Source organism: Podarcis cretensis, assembly GCF_951804945.1.
Source record: "Podarcis cretensis genome assembly, chromosome: 10".
NCBI classification, from domain to species: Eukaryota; Metazoa; Chordata; class Lepidosauria; order Squamata; family Lacertidae; genus Podarcis; species Podarcis cretensis.
The window spans coordinates 70,701,812-70,724,625 of NC_137179.1; the positions used below are offsets into that span (position 1 = coordinate 70,701,812).

A 22,814-nucleotide genomic window follows, 5' to 3' on the forward strand; every position below is an offset into this window, starting at 1 on the left:
AGCAAGATGCCATATATCACACATCCTAAAATACAGACATCTCCCAGAACCAAAGATAAATGATTGGCGCAGAAAGAGAGAGAGAGGGAGGGAGAGAGAGAGAGAGAGAGAGAGAGAGGTCACTGTGAAAAACATAGAGGGAGAAGTGAAGGGTAGGCCAGTCTAGATTTAATGGAAATACACAAGCTTTATTCCTGGAACAAATCCAGAGATTTAGGAATTTTACTTCTTGCATGCTGAGTTCCAGAATTCCTTTTACTCTCTTCTGATCAATAGTAGGAAACAGGCAAGACACCCTATGTTAAAAGTATCATTGCCTTTGACACCAGTGGATCTTGCTGAATCCATAAAATAACTTTTAAAGAGACCTTCCATAAGGACGTAGCCGAACAATGACAGAAAAATGATATAGAGCTAGACTCATCAGTATTAATACAATGCTCCAATTCATACAGAAATCAATAACCTTAGGGTAGCTTTAATACATATGCAAAAAGCCTGCATGTGGGGGCCTACATCTTCAATAACTGCCCCCAGCACCTTCTGATGTCACAATATGTACAGTGAACAAAAGGGTGGTTTGTCAGTTAAGCATTCAGGCAAGGTAGTAAGTTCAGGAAGAATTCACATGGTTACAGAACAGTGAGAGAGAAAATACATGGAAAGAGGGAGGAAGATCGAAGGAAGAAATGGCTGGGGAGAAGGACACCCACAACAATACAGAAGCACATTGAATCCTCAGAGCCCAGGAATCATGGAAAATTCACAAAACAGCTCTGTGTTCCTTGATATGTTCTTAGGTAAAGCTAATTATCATTATCAAAATGTATTTCATCAGCAACAAGGAATCAAACTCTCCCAAGTTCTCCTAGAACCTCACTACATATGTGTGTTTCTCCATCTGGAGATAACCTTGAATGCTGATCTAGTTACTTCATTTAGATCTTACATACATTTGAATGCTTTATTCTGTGCTTGTTATTCTTTACTATTGAAAGAATGGTTCCTGCATGCACACGTTAATCATTTGGGTGGTGAATTATATGTGTAAATGAGCTATCAAAGTTCAGACACAATTACAAATTTGTATAGCCCCATGTTCGCAGCCTTTTCCAAAAACCCACAAGAAACCTGTTGGATCAGACCAAGACTCCACTTAGTGTAGCATTCAGTTTCCAACAGTGGAAGCTACTTATGACCACGATGTAGTTTCACTGTTAGGTGAAGGACCCACTTCTTTGCCCAGACTTTTTGAGCAGGGTGAGGTGTATTGTTACACATTTGAATTTCTGTCACTGCTGCTACTTTATGTCTGAATTTTGTTTTATGCTGTTTTAGCTTTACTGTTTAATTGTGGTTTAGATCAGGGTAGCCAAGTTGATGGTTTCCATGTGTTTTGGAGTATGTTTCCTGTAACTCCTGAGCATTAGCTGTGCTGGCTGGGACTGATGGATCTTAGAAGGGCACCACGTTGGCTACTTTGGTTTACACTGTATATTCTGGAACTTGCATGTTAAGGGTAGATCCTCCCACTATTATTTTTATTTATTTGTGCATTCAATTGATTTCCCAACCCTTCCTCTTAAAGTAGCTCAGGGGAGCAAGCAATGAAACAGTGAAACTATACAAATAAAGACAAACAGTAAATCAAACAAAATATATATTTTTAATGCACCTTAGTGCCATGTTGCATGGAGCTGCATTATAAACAAGGGACTTACAGTGTGGTGTTCCATACATTGGACTTCATGAGCATCATTAGCTTTTTCACCAACTTGCAAATGCAAGAGGCTGTAATGTGGATCCAGTCCTTGAGATCAATGCCTTGTCTTATATCTTGGTTATGTCTATAAGGTATTGTTCCATTTTGAAGGGCAGGGAACAGGAAGTGGTTCCTGGGATGGTGGTGACACTGGGAAAGAGATGTGAGGATTCTGAAAGGATCCTAGAGCTCTTCTACCTCCTTTCTAAAGCTGGAAAAGTGCTAAGTAGCCTTTGGGAAAGAGGTGAGAGGACTCTGGGACCCTGTTAGAGCCTTGATGCCTCTTTCCCAATGCCACCACCATCCCAGGAACCACTATTTCCTGTTCCCTGCCATGTCTGGGGCTACCAAAAAAAGGCCATGTGAGGTTGGACCACCCTGTTTTATTATATGACATGAACGTGACAGCCTATGTCCCCATAAGTAAACCCTACTTTTTTCATTGTGTTACTCCCAAGTAAGTTTGTTTAGGAATGCAGCCATAGTCTTTGAAACCAATAATAATTTCTCTTGGGTCTTGGGTCTTCATTCTGCTTGAAGGAGAAATGAGAACACATAGGGGCTAGGCCAACCAATGTTAATGCAAGCATTGTGTTCTGTCTCTTTTCCCCGCATGCATCACCTGAATTTTATTCTGAAAGAAGCCACAATTCGTTCACATGAGCAGCCTTATCCATATGGCATTGTGCTCTCTACCTATTCATTCTCAGCATAGTCTTCTTAGATTTAACTTGTGCTTCGCAGCATTGTTCTTATCACAAACTTTTTTGAATTGTTTTCTGTACCCAAGTGTTTGACTTACCAATTGATCTCAATTTTACCCAAGAGCTCCATAACTAGCATTATCTTCCTCATACATTTTTAAGGTGCTTCAGTAAGAAAATGAGCATGATTGTGACAGACTAACCTCTTCTTATTTCTACCTTTGCTAACTCCAAAAATGTGTGGATCTTATCTAATGATAAATGCTTTTAGTAAAAGCAGTCGTTTCATCTATTCCATATTGCTTCAGGATATACCTTTTTGGAAGTTGGAACGCTTCTTTCCAACATGTTATTTTCTTCTTTATTTTTCTGTATCTGTTTCTTAAATATCAGTGCCCCTTCTATTTTATAGGTCAGAGTTCTCTTCAGATTGTTTTAGCTGAATGTTTGAATGTGTTACAGAACCATAAAGAGCACCTTACAAAAAATGAGTCACCATCACATTTTCCTTACGGATAAGTCCTTATTTTCAGATCTTATTGCAGAATTGTTGAAACTGTTAAAGATGTAAGAAACTTATGGGTGTGATATGTATGGGAGATATATATATATATATATATATATATATATACACACACACACACACACACATACATATATATATAAGGTAAAGGTACCCCTGCCCGTACGGGCCAGTCTTGACAGACTCTGGGGTTGTGCGCCCATCTCACTTAAGAGGCCAGGGGCCAGCGCTGTCCGGAGACACTTCCGGGTCACATGGCCAGTGTGACATCGCTGCTCTGGCGAGCCAGAGCCGCACACGGAAACGCCGTTTACCTTCCCGCTGGTAAGCGGTCCCTATTTATCTACTTGCACCCGGAGGTGCTTTCGAACTGCTAGGTTGGCAGGCGCTGGGACCGAGCAGCGGGAGCGCACCCCGCCGCAGGGATTCGAACCGCCGACCTTTCGATCGGCAAGCCCTAGGTGCTGAGGCTTTAACCCACAGTGCCACCTGCGTCCCTATATATCATGATCTTGATAATTTGCTAAATGCTTATTTTGAAGTTTTAACTTTCTAATTTCCTGCCAATTCTTTTGGAGCTGTGGGCCATTATCTAGCCAAAATTGAATACCCTTAAATTCTAAGCATACTCACCTGGGTTTGAAGCCTATTCAATTGTGGTATTTCCAGGTAAACATGAATCATAGAATTGTAGAGTTGGAAGGGACCCCAAGGGTCATGTAGACCAATCCCCTGCAATCCAGGAATTTCAACACACCAATTTGAAACCATGCCAAACACTGCTTAGCTTTGCAAACATGCTAGCAGTTTTATTGTTGCACCACTAGGGTTATTGGGACACGGGTGGTGCTGTGGGTTAAACCACAGAGCCTAGGACTTGCCGATCAGAAGGTCGGCGGTTCGAATCCCCGCAACGGGGTGAGCTCCCGTTGCTTGGTCCCTGCTCCTGCCCACCTTGCAGTTCGAAAGCATGTCAAAGTGCAAGTAGATAAATAGGTACCGCTCCGGCAGGAAGGTAAATGGCGTTTCCGTGCGCTGCTCTGGTCCGCCAAAAGCGGCTTAGTCATGCTGGCCACATGACCCGGAAGCTGTACGTTGGCTCCCTCGGCCAATAAAGCGAGATGAGCGCCGTAACCCCAGAGTCGGTCACGACTGGACCTAATGGTCAGGGGTCCCTTTACCTTTACCTTTTTATTAGGGTTATTATGGTTGTGATTGTGCTGATTCCAATTGGAGAGGTGAGGTGAGAATTAAATAGATGAGATTTTAAAGAGTTTTAGGTGAACCATGCAAATTGCTTGGGACTCCAAGCAACTGCTACCTCATATCTAGCTGAACCACCAAAACACTAGCTGCAAATTTTCCTCTGGCATTTTCTTGCTATTAAAAAAATAGTTTTAATTAAAAAGGGTAGCTAAGATCAGGAAGTCTATAATGAGATGATATAATTATGAACTCAATATACACAGGGTTTTTTTTACTTCTTAGACATTCTGTTTGGGTTAACTATGCATAATCGATTGCTTAAGAGGAATAACAAGGACTATACAAAATGCCCTGTGGGTTTGCTCCAGTTACAGTTTTTGGTCTGCTTACTAGAGAAGCTAAACCAGAGAGGCAGAGGCACGATGCAACCCAAAGCTCTTGGGAGGTGAAGGGCAAATTAATTTTTCTGCATGGAAAAATGTCTCAAACTTTTATGACATTTCAGTGTCGTATTAAGCTAGCATGTGTTGCCGCTTTTTGTAGTTAATTCAAATGAATAATTTTATAGGAGCCAGGCTTGTAATCCAAACAAACATCTGCTTCCAATAAAACATTGACGTTGTCAGATATTTCCTATTTGTTTATCTAAATAGTATTTATTAATTCATTTATTAAATTTCTATACTGCCCTTTATCCAAGGAACACAGAGTGGTTTACAGTATAAAAACAATAAATACATACCATAGCAATAAACAATGTCTGTACAGTTTTAATTATCCAAAGCCTGCAAGAATAGGAATGTTTTATTTCTGGAGGTTGTTTATGTGTTCTTCTTGTAACTTGTTTTTTTCTCTCCAGAGTGGAGAATAGGAACGTTTTCTCCTGTTTAATGTTTAATCTTTAGGTAAAGTACTTACTACTTACTTACTAATGCTGTCAGGAGCTTTCTGTGGCCATTTCCTGTTTGATTTGTGGTCTCATGTATAAACAGAAGCTGCAAAACAGGTCCAGGCATGGTTATCAGTCATTATTTTCTAATAGCCTGCTGGAAATCCTAATTCCACTACAGTATGGCATGCAGCAATAAAATTGGGTAGACCTTATTGTCAGAAGCAAAACCCAAACCCACAACTTCATATGCAGAGTTTGGTTTGTACCAGAAAATGTACATATATTTTTGTATTTGAATTTTATTAAAAGCCATATAATTGCTGTACAAAAGGCCAGAACAATGACTTTACATTAAAAAAGTGAATCTGCAGCAAAATGTTGCTGGGTAGAATGCTGCTACTCAAGTTTATGTCTGTCAGTATTTCATGTCCACTGAGTGTTTTCAGTGCTCATTGTGGTGTTTTGGGCAGGGGTTGTACTTCTACAAACCAGGTTTCCTTGTGTCTTCTGATACCTATGCAGAGTTACATTGGAATAAATCCTGTTAAATCAGTGGGATTTTCTTCAGAGTCCATATGTACAGGATCCCGATCAACCTGTTTCTAATTTAAGGGAGCTTGCTGATTAGGAACATAAGAATCATGTTGCCGATCAGACCAGAGACCCTCCAGATGATAATAGACTCCAGCTGCTATCAACCCTAGCCAGCATGGTTGATTCATTCTTGAGAATGATGAGAGCAACAAATCAAGAGCCTTAGTCCTACCTTCACAGTATCCAACCTATGGGAAGCCCATGAGCAGGACATTTGTATAAAGTAGACCTAATATTTGCAGGCAACCTGCAAATAATCTACCATAGTCAATGCTACTGTTCAGAGATTTAGGCTTTTTCTTTGTGGTTGCTTATTTAGGAGCAAGTACTTGGGACGCAGGTGGCGCTGTGGGTTAAACCACAGAGCCTAGGACTTGCCAATCAGAAGGTCGGTGGTTCGAATCCCCGCGACGGGGTGAGCTCCCATTGCTCGGTCCCTGCTCCTGCCAACCTAGCAGTTCGAAAGCACATCAAAGTGCAAGTAGATAAATAGGTACCGCTCCGGCGGGAAGGTAAACGGCGTTTCCGTGCACTGCTCTGGTTCACCAGAAGCAGCTTTGTCATGTTGGCCACATGACCCAGAAGCTGTACACCCGCTCCCTCGGCCAATAAAGCGAGATGAGCGCCGCAACCCCAGTCACGACTGGACCTAATGGTCAGGGGTCCCTTTACCTTTACCATTAAACTCATCTGGGTATCCAGTTTTACAACTGGACTGTATGTGAATTAAAAATCTACACCAGATTTGTTATTCAGGAATTATTCAGGACACCAGCTAAGTGACGCTTAGCCCTCATGATAACTTTTTGGCTGTCCCCTGTGCCAGACATGCAGGCAGCTTCTTGGAGTGGGTTGCTCTTCTAAAGAGCATTATGGGTGAGCAACCACATGTGTTCTGTGACACTTCATTCTCAGGGTTCTGCCTCCTGCCGGCCGGTGCTGGGATAAATGGCACAACCTGTCTCCTAAGAGGACCCATCTCAACTCTGAGCATGCTGCAAAACCCTCAGTTATATATTATGAGTATGGCTTTGTAGTTTTAGATTATGCTGAAAAAATAGCTTCCATCAGCATTTTGTATATCAACCACTTTCAAACTATTTTCTGCTATTCACTGATATTCCTGTTATCTTAAATAGTACAATTTGTAGATTATGAATAATCTACAATATGTATTCATTTATCCCATTCTCTATTTGGACTCTTAAAAAGCAGTCACACTGTATATCAAACCATATAACATGTTTTAGTTCAGTATTTAATGGATTCAAATAATCATTGCAGAAGGCAGTAGCTTGTAAAGTAACAACTTGAGTTCAACCACTGATAGGGTACATAAGACACTGACTTATTTTGGTGTTCGCTTGAATGATAGCTGCAGTTTGAGTTGTTTCAGGAAGTGTGAATTTCTCCCCTACTCTTTAAGATACCTACCACAATGCTTTCTTCTTTTTTATTTTTTTAAATGCATCCTAAAACCTTTTCAACCTATCTCTGAAAACTAAGAGAAAGTCAGATATGTTACCAGTCTTTCTTTCTTGGTTCTCCTATTGTTAGATTGTTCTACCTTGATCTTGAGACTGAAAACTGGTTTTTATATGCATGTTAAAAGGTAAAGGTAAAGGTACCCCTGCCCGTACGGGCCAGTCTTGACAGACTCTGGGGTTGTGCGCCCATCTCACTTAAGAGGCCAGGGGCCAGTGCTGTCCGGAGACACTTCCGGGTCACGTGGCCAGCGTGACATCGCTGCTCTGGCGAGCGAGAGCCAGAGCCAGAGCCGCACACGGAAACGCCGTTTACCTTCCCGCTGGTAAGCGGTCCCTATTTATCTACTTGCACCCGGAGGTGCTTTCGAACTGCTAGGTTGGCAGGCGCTGGGACCGAGCAGCGGGAGCGCACCCCGCCGCAGGGATTCGAACCGCCGACCTTTCGATCGGCAAGCCCTAGGCGCTGAGGCTTTTACCCACAGCGCCACCTGCGTCCCTCATGCATGTTACTACTAGGCAAATAAAATGCCTTTGTATGTTTCCAGTATACATGTATACTGTGACTAAGGAGCAGGTTATAGGTATTACTTGTTCTACAGTAGTTAAGTGTTGCTCTGGGGGTGTTTAGATGATATGATCAGTAATGATTTAGAGTTAGGGATGAGTGATGAGGTTGCCAGGTTTTATGATCCCCCCAAATTGTTCAAGGTTCAAGGTTGTTGAAAGAAAAAGAGATTGTGAGGAGGTAAATGGGCAGTAAAATGACAAATGAGATTCAGTGTAAACAAGTGTAAAGGGTTGCACACTGTGTGTGTGTGTGTGTGTGTGTGTGTGTGTGGTGAAGATCCCCACTTCACATATACACTTGTGGGGTCTGAACTGGGCGTGACTCACCAGAAACAGGACCTTGTGGTCATAGTGGATAGCTCAATGTAGTTGGAACAGCTGTGAAAAAGGTGAACTCCATGTTAGGGATCATTAGGAAAGCGATTGAAAATAGAGCTGCCAATATAATAGTGCTGTGATAAAAAATCCATGTTAAGACCACTCTTGGGAATGTCTCATCTCATAAAGGACATTGTAAAGTTGGGCAGAGTTCAGAAAAGGGCAACCTAAATTGTAGTGGAACAACTTTCTTGTGAGTAAAATTGAAAACATTTGGGTTGTTTTCTAATAGAAAAAAGGCAAATAACATGGTAGAGGTGTAAGATTATGCATGCTGTGAAGAAAGTGGATAGGGAGATGTATTTTCTCCCTTTTTCGTAAAACTAGAACCTGAGGCCATCCAACAAAGCTTATTTCTGGAAGATTCAGAAGAGGCAAAGTGAAGTATTTCTTCACACAGTACATAGCAAAAGTATGGAATTCATTCCCATAACATGAACGTAGGTCCACTAACCTGGATGGCTTTTTAAAAGAGTCTATCAGACGCTTCTAGCTACGATGGCTAGATTCTGTCTCCACTGTTGGAGGCCTTATGGTGCTAAATGCCAGTTTCTGGGAATCACTAGTGGGGGAAGTGCTTTTAAACAGGACCTGCTTATAGTCTTCCCACAAACTTATGATTGGCTGCTGTGAGAACAGAATGCTCAACTAGCTGGGCCCTTGATCTGATCCAATGGGGTCTCCTTATGCGCATTTCTTTATTAGGTTAGAAATCCACCTTTGAACAGCAGTTCATAGATTGGGGGAGGGCAGACTTCCAGGACCTGCTTTGTGTGGTGTTAAAGCCTCAGGAGCCATCAACTGGGCTGAGGCACAAATTAAATTAAAGAACAGGGTACCAATGAGTAGCTGCTGAGATCAGGAATTTGTTTTGGGTACCAGAACTGAGCTCATAGTCCTACCTCAGAAAAGTTCATTCCTGGTTGCCTTCTTTATTTCAGCATTCTTAATTTAAAGGGAAAGGCTATTTTGTTGCTGTCATGGTTAAACATTTGGCGGCTCAGAAAGCCTTTCTGATCTACTGCTAATCACCAATAGATCCAGATCTACCTTTTGTGCATCCCTGATCTGTGTGAGTGAAGGAATGGCTACATATTTGTAACCGCTCTTTTCCAAGTTCTTCTGCTTTGTTCACACATTCTCTCCATTTTGCTTTCTTAATCCTAGGATTAGAGGGTGATAGCCAGTGCTGAAATCAGTAGATCTACTCCGAGTATGACTACTGTTAGATATTGCCCAATGAGCTGGAGCGAAACGAATAAATCACTCAGTCATATTCTATGCTCTAAGCCAGGTTATCCAATACAAAAGCATTCCAAACAAGACTGTGGTTAATTTCTGAAAGAGAATCCATGGTTCCTTGACTGCTGGGATAGCTCAATCCATAGAGCATGAGACTCTTAATCTCAGGGTCGTGGTTTATATTTATGCATTGCAGGGGTTTGGACTAGATGATTCTCATGGTCCCTTCAAATTCTATGATTCTATTTTTAGTTGCCCTAAAAATTTGAAATGTAAAGGGTAGTTTCCTGTCTTTTACTGAACGGAATAAAACAAAAAAAATTCCTTCCAGTAGCACCTTAAAGACCAACTAAGTTAGTTCTTGGTATGAGCTTTCGTGTGCATGCACACTTCTTCAGATACATCTGAAGAAGTGTGTATCTGAAGAAGTGTGCATGCACACGAAAGCTCATACCAAGAACTAACTTAGTTGGTCTTTAAGGTGCTACTGAAAGGAATTTTTTTTGTTTTGACTATGACAGACCAACACGGCTACCTATCTGTAACTGAACGGAATAAATTATTATTACCACTTTATTTCTCCCTCATTTCACCTTCTTAAATATTTTTGAGCAGACAGAATTCCCCCCTCCCCCCTTGGATCAGCAGACTTCATTCATTCAACTTTTCCTTGAGTGGAATGAAGCTAAACCCTTATGTGTAGCTTTTCTATTTGTGTTTTCCAGCTGCCTATAATTTTAAATGTAGCACTTGAAAGTAAACACAGTACAATGGTACCTTGGTTTAAGGACCGCTTAGTTTATGAACTACTTGGATTAAGAACGCTGCAAACCTGGAAGGTGTTTTGGTTTGTGAATATTGCCTTGGAATAAGAACATGTTTCGCTTCCTGCTAAGTGTGTTCCATTTGTAAATTGAGTCCCCTGCTGCTATGGGAAAGCACGCCTTGGTTTATAAACGCTTTGGTTTAAGAACGGACTTCCAGAACGGATTAAGTTCATAAACCAAGGTACCACTGTAAACCAAGGTACCACTATCAGGCTTGATAACTGTTGAGTTGAACAGTGCTTTTTGCTGAATCTTCGGAACAGTACTTCTTTGAATGTAATCTAAAATGTCTTTGAACTTTTGCACATCAACAATTAGTTGGTGCCTACTAGATTTCTTATGGGACGCAGGTGGCGCTGTGGGTTAAAGCCTCAGCGCCTAGGGCTTGCCGATCAAAAGGTCGGCGGTTCGAATCCCTGCGGCGGGGTGCGCTCCCGCTGCTCGGTCCCAGCGCCTGCCAACCTAGCAGTTCGAAAGCACCTCTGGGTGCAAGTAGATAAATAGGGACCGCTTACCAGCGGGAAGGTAAACGGCGTTTCCGTGTGCGGCTCTGGCTCTGGCTCTGGCCAGAGCAGCGATGTCACGCTGGCCACGTGACCCGGAAGTGTCTCCGGACAGCGCTGGCCCCTGGCCTCTTAAGTGAGATGGGCGCACAACCCCAGAGTCTGTCAAGACTGGCCCGTACGGGCAGGGGTACCTTTACCTTTACCTTACTAGATTTCTTAAATTTTCTTTAGAACTGTTGCTACCTAGTCATTTATTCCCCATCTTTGGTCCAAACTGAATCTTACCTTAAACAGATAGGTTACTGTATGAATGTTTTTAACTTTTAGAAAAGGGGCTGTGGGGGGAATCAGGATTGGCTTTAAAGCTCCCACCCTAATAGATTCCCCCACCCTGTGGGAGGGATGTTGCCAGTGGCACCAGTAGGGTTCCCTCCTATGCTAAGTAACTTCAGGGTTGCAGAGGGTGTGTGTGTGTGATTATTTGTTGGGACTACCACACAGGAGAAGATAATGGACCCCGAGCCCTAGAGTCCTAATCCCAATTGTCCTCCCTCGGGCTTCCATTTTAAAAGTAAAAAAGAATTGTGCCATGTCAAACTTATGTGCTTAACATAGGCCACAATCATACCATGCATTTAAAGCTCTTTAAACAGTCATGGGTTTCCCCAAATAATTCTGGGAGCTGTAGTTTAAGTGTGCATAGAGCTGTTAAAGGTAAAAGTAAAGGGACCCCCGACCATTAGGTCCAGTTTCGGACGACCCTGGGGTTGCGGTGTTCATCTCGCTTTACTGGCTGAGGGAGCCGGCGTACAGCTTCCAGGTCATGTGGCCAGCATGACTAAGCCGCTTCTGGCAAAACCAGTGCAGCGCACGGAAACGCCGTTTACCTTCCCGCCGGAGTGGTACCTATTTATCTACTTGTACTTTGACGTGCTTTTGAACTGCTAGGTTGGCAGGAGCAGGGATCGAGCAACGGAAGCTCACCCCTTTGTGGGGATTCGAACTGCCGACCTTCCGATCAGGAAGCCCTAGGCTCTGTGGTTTAGACCACAGCGCCACCTGCGTCCTCTTAGAGCTGTTAGGAGACCCCTATTCCGATCACAGAGTTCAAGTCCTAGAGGGGTTTAATAAACATTCTCTTTTTGCAAGGAACTCTGGGAATCGCAGCTCTGTAGGTCTCTTAACAGCTCTCACCCCAGTTACAAAATACAACTTCCAGAATTATTTGGGAGAGGCCATGACTGTTCAAAGCGGTATCACACTGCAATAAATGTATGGTCTCAGTGTGGCCACAGTTGGCACAAAGACTGGTTCTCTTCTTCGCCGAAATTCATTTTTAGTTATTGTTGTTTTTATAGGTATCTAGCATATTGAGATGTTGCTGAATGTTTCAGTATGTTTTGCAAGAAAACTTAACATTTGAAGCATATTTCATACATATTAAATGTGTAGTTCAATGCTGCAATTTTCATACAGTTGACATAAAACTAATGAGAAACCACTTAGAAAATAGAACATTTGAAAATATTAAAAAATGTATAAGCTTTGATTTTGATATGGAATTCACAGATGGTATGGCAGTTCCCTTCCCCACCCTTCCCAGAAAAGAGAGTAAAATTGATTATCCTTTTAACATCTAGTTGGTGTTCTCAGACAATTTCAGCTTGGGGAAATATAATATGCCAGCCCAGGTCTGAGGGTGTTGCTGTTTGTTGGTTGAGAGCATTAGAAGGGGGAAGCTTCAGAAGGGAGAAAATATTTCTTTTTACTTTCATGATTTGGTGCCCTATGAATCTGGAAATGCAGGTTATTTAATACTGCTCATATTTCCAATCCATATATTCACATGTAAACACCTTCCTTGTGACAGCGATTCAGTCCCCCTCCCCCAACCTGGAATCTCTTGAAGCGATGACATATTTCAACAAAAAGATTTCTTGCTGTCTCGCTGTGTATCTCAATAAACCATTTGTTGGATTTTTCGTAGTAGCTGGAATGTGCCTCTGCATGCAGTCTGTTCTCAGAATCATCTGGTAAATGTCTGTTCAGCCTCAAAAGAGGAAACACCCCTCTGTGTAAAAGAAATGGTACTTCCTGCTTTCATAAACAGTCATGTGCATAGTTTAGCAAGGCCTGATGCCTCTGGAGCTTTTTCTTTTATAGCACCATAGAATCTGCCTCTGCAGAAGTACAGTGAATCTTGTGGCTTCATTTGGAACAAAGGGGATTATTAGGGGGAAAGATCTCTCTCGAATAAGGCATTGGAAAACAAGGGCAGGCAGTCTTTGGTTGTGAATATTTTCTGATTTTTCCAGAAATCAAGCAGAAGATTGAGCTGCTGATGTCAGTTAACTCTGAGAAGTCGTCCTCTTCAGAAAGGTACAGCTACATCTCCTGCATGAACAATTAATGGTGTAGTAATGCTAAGACGCAGTATAGGGTATTTTTCCTGTCCAGTGTGCCAATTGTGTTGATGTATTGCATGCTTGCCATTGTAATCTATTAACTGAATCTGTTGCTGGTTAAGCTTTGCGACAGTGGCAAATGCTTATTATTTCATGTTTTTTTAAAAAATGAGGGCTAATCTGTGCAGCATGCAAATCCATAATACATCGTCTGGTACATACGTGTTTATACTGTTGCTGCAGTGTGTGTGTGTGTGTGTGTGTTTCCGTGTGTGTTTCCACCCATGAAAGCATCTTTATTTTTAAATCTAGATTGAGAGATGTTGCACGCAGAAACACACACACACACACACACACACACACACACACACACATGTACATACATACATAGACATGCATATATCAGATAATGTCACTTAAAAATAGGATTGTACTTGAATTTAGGCTAGGAGAAAATAAATTCTGTTAAAAGCAGTATGTTAGGTTGAAAGGGAGTGTCCTTTGCTAATAGCTTAGGAATTGCAAACCTATGAATTAGTCACATTCCGTGTGAGAGATGTGATGCTGCTTCAAGTCTGTGCTAGGAAATGGAGCAGTCACTGCATGCAGTAATGGTTCATGCCTTCAGGTAAGGACAAAATGACTCAGAAGTGTTTTTAGAACAATCATTTTGTCTGTCAATCTGCTTCTAATATCCATTAGTAATTTAATTTTGCATTATTTATGTAACCTTTTGGTTTTCTTGGTATGTAGCATGGGTATCAAACCTGTTCAACCATCTTTGCTGTAAGATTAATTTTTGACAGTAGAATGTATACTAAATAAATTATGTTTCATATATAGCAACACTAGTTCTGTTACTAAACCTACATTAATCTTTCCATCTCAGATCTATATTGTGATATCCATTTCTTTTATAGGAGACGATGGCATAATTATTGATTCAGTAAACCTAAATTCTGATTTTATGTTGAATATTCATCAAAATGGGCATAAGAGAGCATAGTTCCAATGCAGAAGATGTATCTCAGCTAATCAGGAGGATATAGGGCATATAATTAAAACAGAACCTCGACTGTATGCTTTGTATAGCTTTACAATAATAGCCATTTAATTGGATTTGTAAATTTTAAAAGGGAGAGCAAGCTACTGTAATCAACCAGGATTGCTTTAATTTTATCATAGAGATGCAAGATATTCACAGCAAAGAAAAATGCATAAAATGGTGTGTGGGGTGGAGTAGGGGATCAAGGAAGGCACATTTTCATTTTGGTGATTTTTTTTAAAGGTGTATTTTCAGAATTGAGAAATGTAATGAAAGGGTTTAGTCGTTTTGCTGTAGAAATAGAAACTCTGAATTCAAATGCTAATTGGGTTGTGTTCAGCTTTTCCATCCCTAACCTGGTTCTATATGAGCTATAAATGTTATGCCAATAAAATGGAGGTGATGACGTTAGGGAAGAGGATGGAGATGAAAATAGCACAGGCAAAGAATGCCAACTATGATTTTAGGTTTTCTCTTAAAAAGAATGGCACTGATACTGGGGTGAAACCAATGAGAGCATTGTTGTGTTTGATATATATGTGTATATATATAATATATATATATATATATATATATATATATATATATATATATATACACATACATACATACATACATATACATAATGAAGGAGGTGATAGCTCATGCTGTTCAGAAATACATTTTAACTGTGAGATGAAACTGGCATCTAATTGGAATTAATCTTCTTCTTTAATGCATAAATGCACATAATAAGATAGGGAGGAAGTAAATTTAAGAGCAGACATTGTGCTAATGGACCATGAGAAATGTCCTTGATTGGCAAGGAAAGCAACAGCATATATCATAATAAGAATATAAATGAATGTACCGTATAGATATATCTTTACAAACTGTAAATTTTAAAGACCACATTGTGGATTAGCTGTGGTCAGACAGGAAGTGCTAGATATTTTAGCCTTTTGATATAATTTCATAGACATGTACTTTATAAAAACCACGGAACTGCAGAAGTATGTCTTTCTTGCATTGCTCCCAATGTAGGGAGAGTTAGTTACACCTAAACGAGACCAACTTTTTCTAGATTGGTCCTGTGTGAGTTAAAAATGTATTTTTTATGTTACTGACTACAAGGAGATAATAGTATTTCAGAATCTCTGTGCCATTTTTTAAAATAAATTACTTAAGAAATGTAGATTAGCACTATTATTACTATTATTTATTTATTTTGTAGCAGGTAGGAAATCTAAAGTTTGGGATTAGTGTAAAGCGAACATAAGCCCTGAAAGCTGCAAACTCAAATGAAGGTGTGTGGAGACTCTGTACAAACTGACAACATCAATAAGGATAATATTTGTGGTCTGTGTGTCAGAACACACATGGAAAACCCTGCTCCTGCACTGAACATCTTCAGAACATTCCAGAGCATGGTTGAGGAACCTGTGGCCCTCTAGAGCAGGGTGGTCCAGTGAGCAGCCATGGAGACCTTTTTAGCTGGTCTTCGACAGCATTTTATGCCCCCTGCCAAGCCCTCATTTTGGCTACCCAAAGATAGATATGTGAGCCACTGGGCTTTAGGAAGGCAGTGTGAGGGTCATGACAGGGTCCTAGAGTCCCTCCAACTCATTTCCTAAGCCTAGTTAGTGCTTTCCCAGCTTTGGGAAGGATGTGGGAGGGCTCCAGAATGCTGCCAGAACCCCACTCCTCCTTCCAAAGGCCAGTTATTTGGCTTTTGGAAGGCAGCACAAAAGCTGGGAGTGTGTGTGTCAAATTTTGGCCTTCCTCCTGCCTGCATGACAAGGCAATGTATGACCCACAGGTTCCATGTTGAAGTACTCTTGCGACCCACATAGTATGAAAAATTGGATGCCCTGCTCTAGATATTGTTGGGGTTAACATCCGCCTTCATCCATAACCATGGATCATGGTGTCCGAGGGCCGCAGGTCCCTCACCCTTGTTCTAGACCTAGAGCTAAAAATCTTTGACTTTTGCACATTCACGACTATTGGACAATGTGTGAAAACCTGTTCATGCTGCTAGTTTGTGCATACTCTCCATTCTTTCATGTGAATGCTTGCAGTCATTGGTGATGTTCACACATTTATTTAAACTCTCATGAATTGGAACAGTATACAGATGTCTGATCATACAGTGATGGGGTTTTCCAGAAGTGCCTTTGATGTCCTAAATCAATTGTGTTTTAGGCTCTGATTTAGCACGTTTTGCTTATATTTAGCAAACAAAATGTTAAAATACACCACGTTAATTTTATATGCTGTATAAATATCTCAAAGGTTTTTCTAATAGCTGACGTTGAACTGATATTTTTCATTTGGATTTTTTTTAAAAAATAAAGCACATATAGGCCCAATTCACATATCTTGTTAAAATTGTGTCCATACTGCTATTCCCAAGTGGGTGGAAACCTACAAATCAGTGCTTGTGGTTCATTTATCTCCGAATTAACTATGAGAAGAAGCTGCATTTGATAGTTCACATGTGTGAAACCAACACTCGGGTTTTCTGTGCACTCTGGGAAAAGATATGCTTGCTTGTTCACAGTAAGCCAGAGTTTGACATACCTGTGCTGTGCAAATCAGGCCCTGATGTGATTTATTTTGAACAAATTGATACTATCTTAATTGGAATATTTGGTAATAGTTCAAGAAATGCAGATAAATAGCATACACATCTCTAACATGTTCTAAATTTTAACAACAAAAAGAGAACACATGAATTTTAGCGTGTACCCAAAGCGGTAATGTAAATGCATGCTTCATAGGGATAGTCACCTGAAATTGCCTGGTTTTACTGGGATTGTGTCCATTATGTTACCTTTATAAAACAAGACATTTTTTAGAAATGGAAATTTTTCTGTGGAATATAGTGTTGGGAAAATTTCCATCTTGAAAAATGTTCTGCCCAATATCACTGCACACATGGTTGCCACTTTGCAAGCTTTCACATTTAGGCTGCGTTTCTATGCGTACTTTCCTTGAATTAAACTCCATGAAACACACTTGGATTTTCTTCTGAGTGAACATGCATAAAAAAGTAAAGGTAAAGGTACCCCTGCCCGTACGGGCCAGTCTTGACAGACTCTGGGGTTGTGCGCCCATCTCACTTAAGAGGCCAGGGGCCAGCGCTGTCCGCAGACACTTCCGGGTCACGTGGCCAGCGTGACATCGCTGCTCTGGCGAGCCAGAGCCGCACACGGAAACGCCGTTTACCTTCCCGCTGGTAAGCGGTCCCTATTTATCTACTTGCACCCGGGGGTGCTTTCGAACTGCTAGGTTGGCAGGCGCTGGGACCGAGCAGCGGGAGCGCACCCCGCCGCAGGGATTCGAACCACCGACCTTTCGATCGGCAAGCCCTAGGCGCTGAGGCTTTAACCCACAGCGCCACCTGCGTCCTAAACACAGCGCCACCTGCGTCCTAGGATTATGCTATTAGTTATGCTGTAATAGGAAAGGGACCTAGTAGAGTAATGATACAAAGAGCATTGGATTTGGAAGGCTTCAAAGTTGTTAGAGTTGAAGATTGTAGTGCTGGAAAGCAACTAATCCATGTCATCCAAAATGTTGATAAACACTCTGACAGCACCTATGTTCCTAGAGAAAATGACTCATCAGGATTGGCTCTCTAAGAGTCCCTTCTCCATCTATCTATTTTTTTTTTTTTGAAAGCCATGTTTACACTTACACTCTAGTGTTTAACTTGCATGATACTCTTTGCTTCATTTGATCATGCTCTATTCTGGTTTTAAAACTGGGCTTGATCTGTTTGTCAAGAATGGGTTTTGCTTCCTTGTTTTGCATCAGCTTTTTGTTTGGTTGATAGACTTAGTGAAATGAATTAATATATTTTTTTTAAAAAAATGAAAATACAGACCTTTGGACTCTTGCCTGCCAGCCATTCTATAAAAGGTGTCCACAAAAGATGATTAATACCTTAGCGAGAATTGATTTAGTTGAGATTCCTGCGTTGCATGGGGTTTGACCAGATGACCCTCGGGGTCCCTTCTATGATTAGATGAAATAGAGGATGAATGCTTCAGATAATGGGGTGGGTGGGTGTCCAATATGTTTCTGTATTTGGGATTATTGTGGTGGAGTTTTCTTTTGGCATTTCTGTTGGAAGTTAGTAGTAAATTATCCCTTCAGATAAATACAGACTTCCCAGCTCCCCCAAAACTTTACCAGTTGGCATTCATGCATGTACCTAAATATGGCAAGACACCTTGAGCAGTGATCTGGAAAACGCTTGCAGTTACTCACTCACCCCCAGGGAGTAGCACAGCTAGAAGCAGCCTTAATGTCGTCCTCTCTATGCAAATAGATTATGATGTTGGCTCCCTGAAGAATGCACCCATCGTAGATCTGCCTTCTCCAAACATAGTGAAGAGGGTTTCTGGCTCTTAATGTGGCTTGTGGCTTGTTGCTCTCCCAGGGCGGGTAAGAGTGAACCAGCGTGGTGTAGTGCTTTGAGTGGTAAAGAGTTATGTACAATACCGTGAGCTCCTTGGAGGAAAGGTGGAATATAAATGTAATTGACTGATTGACTGCCGTGGGACAAAACATCTAAGTAGCATGGAACTTCCTCTTCCTGATATTGCTACCACCCACCCTCTTACTGTTGCTGGGACCATTGCCTGCCTCTGCAATTGCTGTTACTTCCCCCCACTGTTTCTTATCAGAAAAGTATGATAAAAAAGGCAAGGGATGGATGATGGCTGCAATAGGAGGCTGTGGAGTTGTAGAGAAAGGAGAGTATGAAGAACAGGGAATGTGAATTGCCTGCACCAAGGGAGCATTCAGTTTGTTTTCCCGTCCCAAGTTACTCAGAATTCCAAATTATTGCTGAATCAAACATAAAAATAGGCTGAGTAGGGATTTGCACCTGGATCTCCCAGATAAAAAAACCAAATAGGGACCACTACGCTATGCTGGGTCACAGAGTGCTTTAATGTTGTGCAACAAAACTAATTGGTGGTTCAGAGCTGAAAAATTACTCGGACCAATACTCATAATGAGCAAAAAGGTGTGGATTTCATGGTGCAGGATGGGCTATAACTACATATAAATGAATAATAATAAAAAGGAGTTTGAGAGAGAGTACTTTTTCTGCAATATACATTTACTTACTGTCCCTGTTCCCTATATGTTCCGTATTTCCCCCCTTTGGAAGTAATTGATCTTTCAGAGCAAATGAGATGCTTGCTTTCCTTGCTGCTTCTACAACTCAAGTGATTGCCCCATCTTGGGACTCAAGTTAAGAAAGAGGCAATAAAAATGATGCTAAAAGTGTAAAACAGGATGCGAAGTAAAAGAACTCTGAGGCAGTTACTTCAAGATGCACTGTCCGTGGTCCAGTGTCCATGTGATCTTATTAGTATCTAGAGCTCCACTGTTGAACCTTGTGTTGCAGGAGCTGTAGAGTTGTACCTGCTGACAATTCTCCAACATGGAAGCAAATGGAGCAGCTTTTCTTATGCAAAGTTCCCACTGCGTTTAGGAGCTCCTGTGTGGTGTGCAAGTGCATGCACCAGAATTACAGGTTTAGGATATGCTTTTGAAACCAAGAAGGCATTTCATACCCTACTTCTGCATTAAATTGTCTTTTGGATAAATATAAGGTAAAGGTAAAGGTACCCCTGCCCGTACGGGCCAGTCTTGACAGACTCTGGGATTGTGCGCCCATCTCACTTAAGAGGCCAGGGGCCAGCGATGTCCGGAGACACTTCCGGGTCACGTGGCCAGCGTGACAAGCTGCATCTGGCGAGCCAGAGCCGCACACGGAAACGCCGTTTACCTTCCCGCCGGTAAGCGGTCCCTATTTATCTACTTGCACCCGGAGGTGCTTTCGAACTGCTAGGTTGGCAGGCGCTGGGACCGAGCAGCGGGAGCGCACCCCGCCGCAGGGATTCGAACCGCCGACCTTTCGATCGGCAAGCCCTAGGCGCTGAGGCTTTAACCCACAGTGCCACCTGCGTCCTTAATCTTTAATCCTGTAGCAACAGGCATAATTTAGTTACACTATATATTTGGGAAGTGTGGTATAGGTGTATGAATATAACTGTGATGGAAGGGATGCAAATGCACCCAGAGATTTTGGGGGTTTTCATATGTACAGATCCCATTGCCAAATAAGCAGCTTTCAAAACTGAGCAGCACCTCGCTTTGCAGGCTGCCTTGGGCACCGCAACTGGTTAAACTGCCAATAGTCCCAGCTGCATCTCTCTTGCTCGATTCGATTGTGGCTTGAAAGAGCAAAATACATTTTTAGAAAATAATGGCCTGTTACTTTTTTCTTTACATTTTACATGATTTAGCCTAGCTTACTTTCATTACTCCCTTGGCCAGTAAAGCGAGATGAGTGCCGCAACCCCAGAGTCGTCCGCGACTGGACCTAATGGTTAGGGGTCCCTTTACCTTTACTTTCATTACTTTGACTGGATCACCCTTGGGGTCCCTTCCAACTCTACTTTCTTTGATTCCCCCCCAAGCCCCCAATTTCCCCCTCAGCATTTATAGTAGAAGATAAATTCACCTTTTCGAAACAGCTTTCTGTCTTCATGCATGTTTATTTCCACTTTGTTTTCAGTGGCTTTTCAGTACAGTACTGCTTATTTTTGTGTTTTGTATTATTATCAGTGCTGAAGAAAATACCTACTTTAGACACACAGCTATCTTCTTGTTTTTTTATTTGTCCTTTTTAAAATGGCCATATTAACAGAAATTTTCATTCCTTTCTGACTTTCTGCTCTGTTTAATGCTAACATTGAAGCTACTGTGAAGATTTTGATGAATGAAAAGGGGTAATTAGTATCTCTGAACCCAAATTCAGAATCTGCAGAATCTCTTCTTTGTACTTCCATGAAAAGGAGTGGGGTGCTACACATTCACAGATAAAGCCTTAAAAATATAGGGATTCACCTCCTTGGAACAAGTGTTATGAACATATCCATATTTGAAGTGTTTCCAATGAATTAAATATGCAGATATAAGCAGTATGGTGTGTATATTCAAAATAAAAATTTACATGGAAAATACTAAAGTTTTGGTGATTAACGGTGTAATCCTATGCACATTTGTTTGTGAATGAGTTGTATTGAACTTAGTCGGATGTCTGAGTAAATCTGCATAAGATTGGACTCCCCATGTAATTCTACCCCCGGGAGCATAATTTCATGCCATCTTTCCCTCCAATTTAGGGAGAGAAAGTTTCCCAGGTGTGAGAAATTGAAGCAATGTCTTTCACTCCTTTCCTCCTGAAACCTAACTGTTCCATGAGTACTTAGCACTCCAAAAAATTTTTCGGACTGCCTGAAAACCTGAGCCAGAGCACACCTGCTAAGGACTAGGAATAATACTGCAACATTTTGTTGTGGGTTCCCACTTGTCTATATATAAAAGGCAGTTCCTGTTAAAAAACTCTTTGGTATTTGAACAGCCGGACTTAAAGGGTTGCATGACGTAATAAACTTAGATTTCTGTAAACATTTAAGACTCCCTAAAATGAAAATAGTTCATGTAATCAGTTGGCATATAAGTTAACAATTATTTCCAAAATGATATTTTAAAAGAAGTGAACATTTAAGCAATTGTGTCTACACTGTCAGCTTCTATTAATAGTATTCATGAGAATCCACAATGTGAGGTGGATTCTGAGCATTTTGCTCATTGCTCTTTCCTTCTGTGAAGGAGAAATTACACAGATGATTCTCCCATTATTATCACAGTCATTTCCCTGGTACATTTATTCTTGAGCAGCTGCTGAGTAAGTGATGTTTTCACAGATGCAGCAATTACTGAACCAGGACTAGTATTAATACTTGCCGCATATTGTCATATGTTGGGATTTGCATTGATGGTCTTCTTCCTGGCCTCTGTGTGGTAGTCCCACAGTTGAGTTCTGCTTGTAGTAATTTGTATGTGTGTATACACTGACTGGCTTTGATAACTTTTATGTTGCTGCTATCAGTTACTTGTAGTGTTTAAGGTGCTCATTTTACGTTGACAAATATCAAATGCCTTGTTGGCCTAAAGTGAAACAATACTAGAATTAGAAGTTGTGGTGTTGGTTGGCATTATATTCAATTTAAAAGGCAGTCATTTTCAAAGTGTCATGTAGATCTTCTTAAGGCAGCACGGCCTGTCTATCACTGTTCTCAGTTGATCAGCTTAGAATTCTTACCTCAGGGCCAGATTGGAAATAAATAAATGAAGCAGGATATTGACCCGCAGTCTCTCCCATAATAGCAGCTACATGAACTGGGGTGGGAGAGATCTTGACAGGGGCTGAAGGAAGGTTTTTGACCTCTTCAGGGGAGCCGACTTGGGTGCCTGGTGTGCATGACGTCATGATGTCACATTGCGTCGTGATGTCAAATGCACACCCTCCCCCAGCCTCAGAACCCAACTTCTGGTACCACCCAAAGTCAGGTTCCAAGGTCTTGGAAGGTCTTGGACAGCATCTCCAGTGCCTTGTGAGACCTCCGACAGTATCTCCGAGGCCTTGGAGATGCTGTCTGAGGCCTTGAGAGACCTTGGAAATTGCATTGGGGGCACTGCAGTGTGGGGGCTGAGCACCCACAACAATTTTTGTGGGTGCTCAGGCACCCAGAGCCTCCTATAGTTTGATCCCCTGGACCTCTTCCTGTCTCATGTTCCAAATTTAAATCTCTCCTCAGTTGC

At 41.5% G+C, this 22,814-nt stretch overlaps 1 protein-coding gene across 7 annotated transcripts in view; it reads left to right on the plus strand.

Moving 5' to 3' along the window:
• The window catches only part of SRPK2 (SRSF protein kinase 2), a 97,278-nt gene that overhangs the window by 22,087 nt on the left and 52,377 nt on the right, over positions 1-22,814 (plus strand). For 2 of the 7 annotated variants that reach the window (XM_079993637.1, XM_079993636.1), the window contains exons 1-2: positions 608-800; positions 13,004-13,067. The exons of 3 other annotated variants lie outside the window; for them this stretch is intronic. In XM_079993637.1, coding sequence (XP_079849763.1) covers positions 659-800; positions 13,004-13,067 — 206 coding nt within the window. In that variant the 5' untranslated portion in view covers positions 608-658. Of the gene's footprint in view, positions 1-606; positions 801-13,003; positions 13,068-22,814 lie in introns of those variants that run through there. 2 more of the 7 variants (XM_079993633.1, XM_079993638.1) reach the window with 2 other exon arrangements.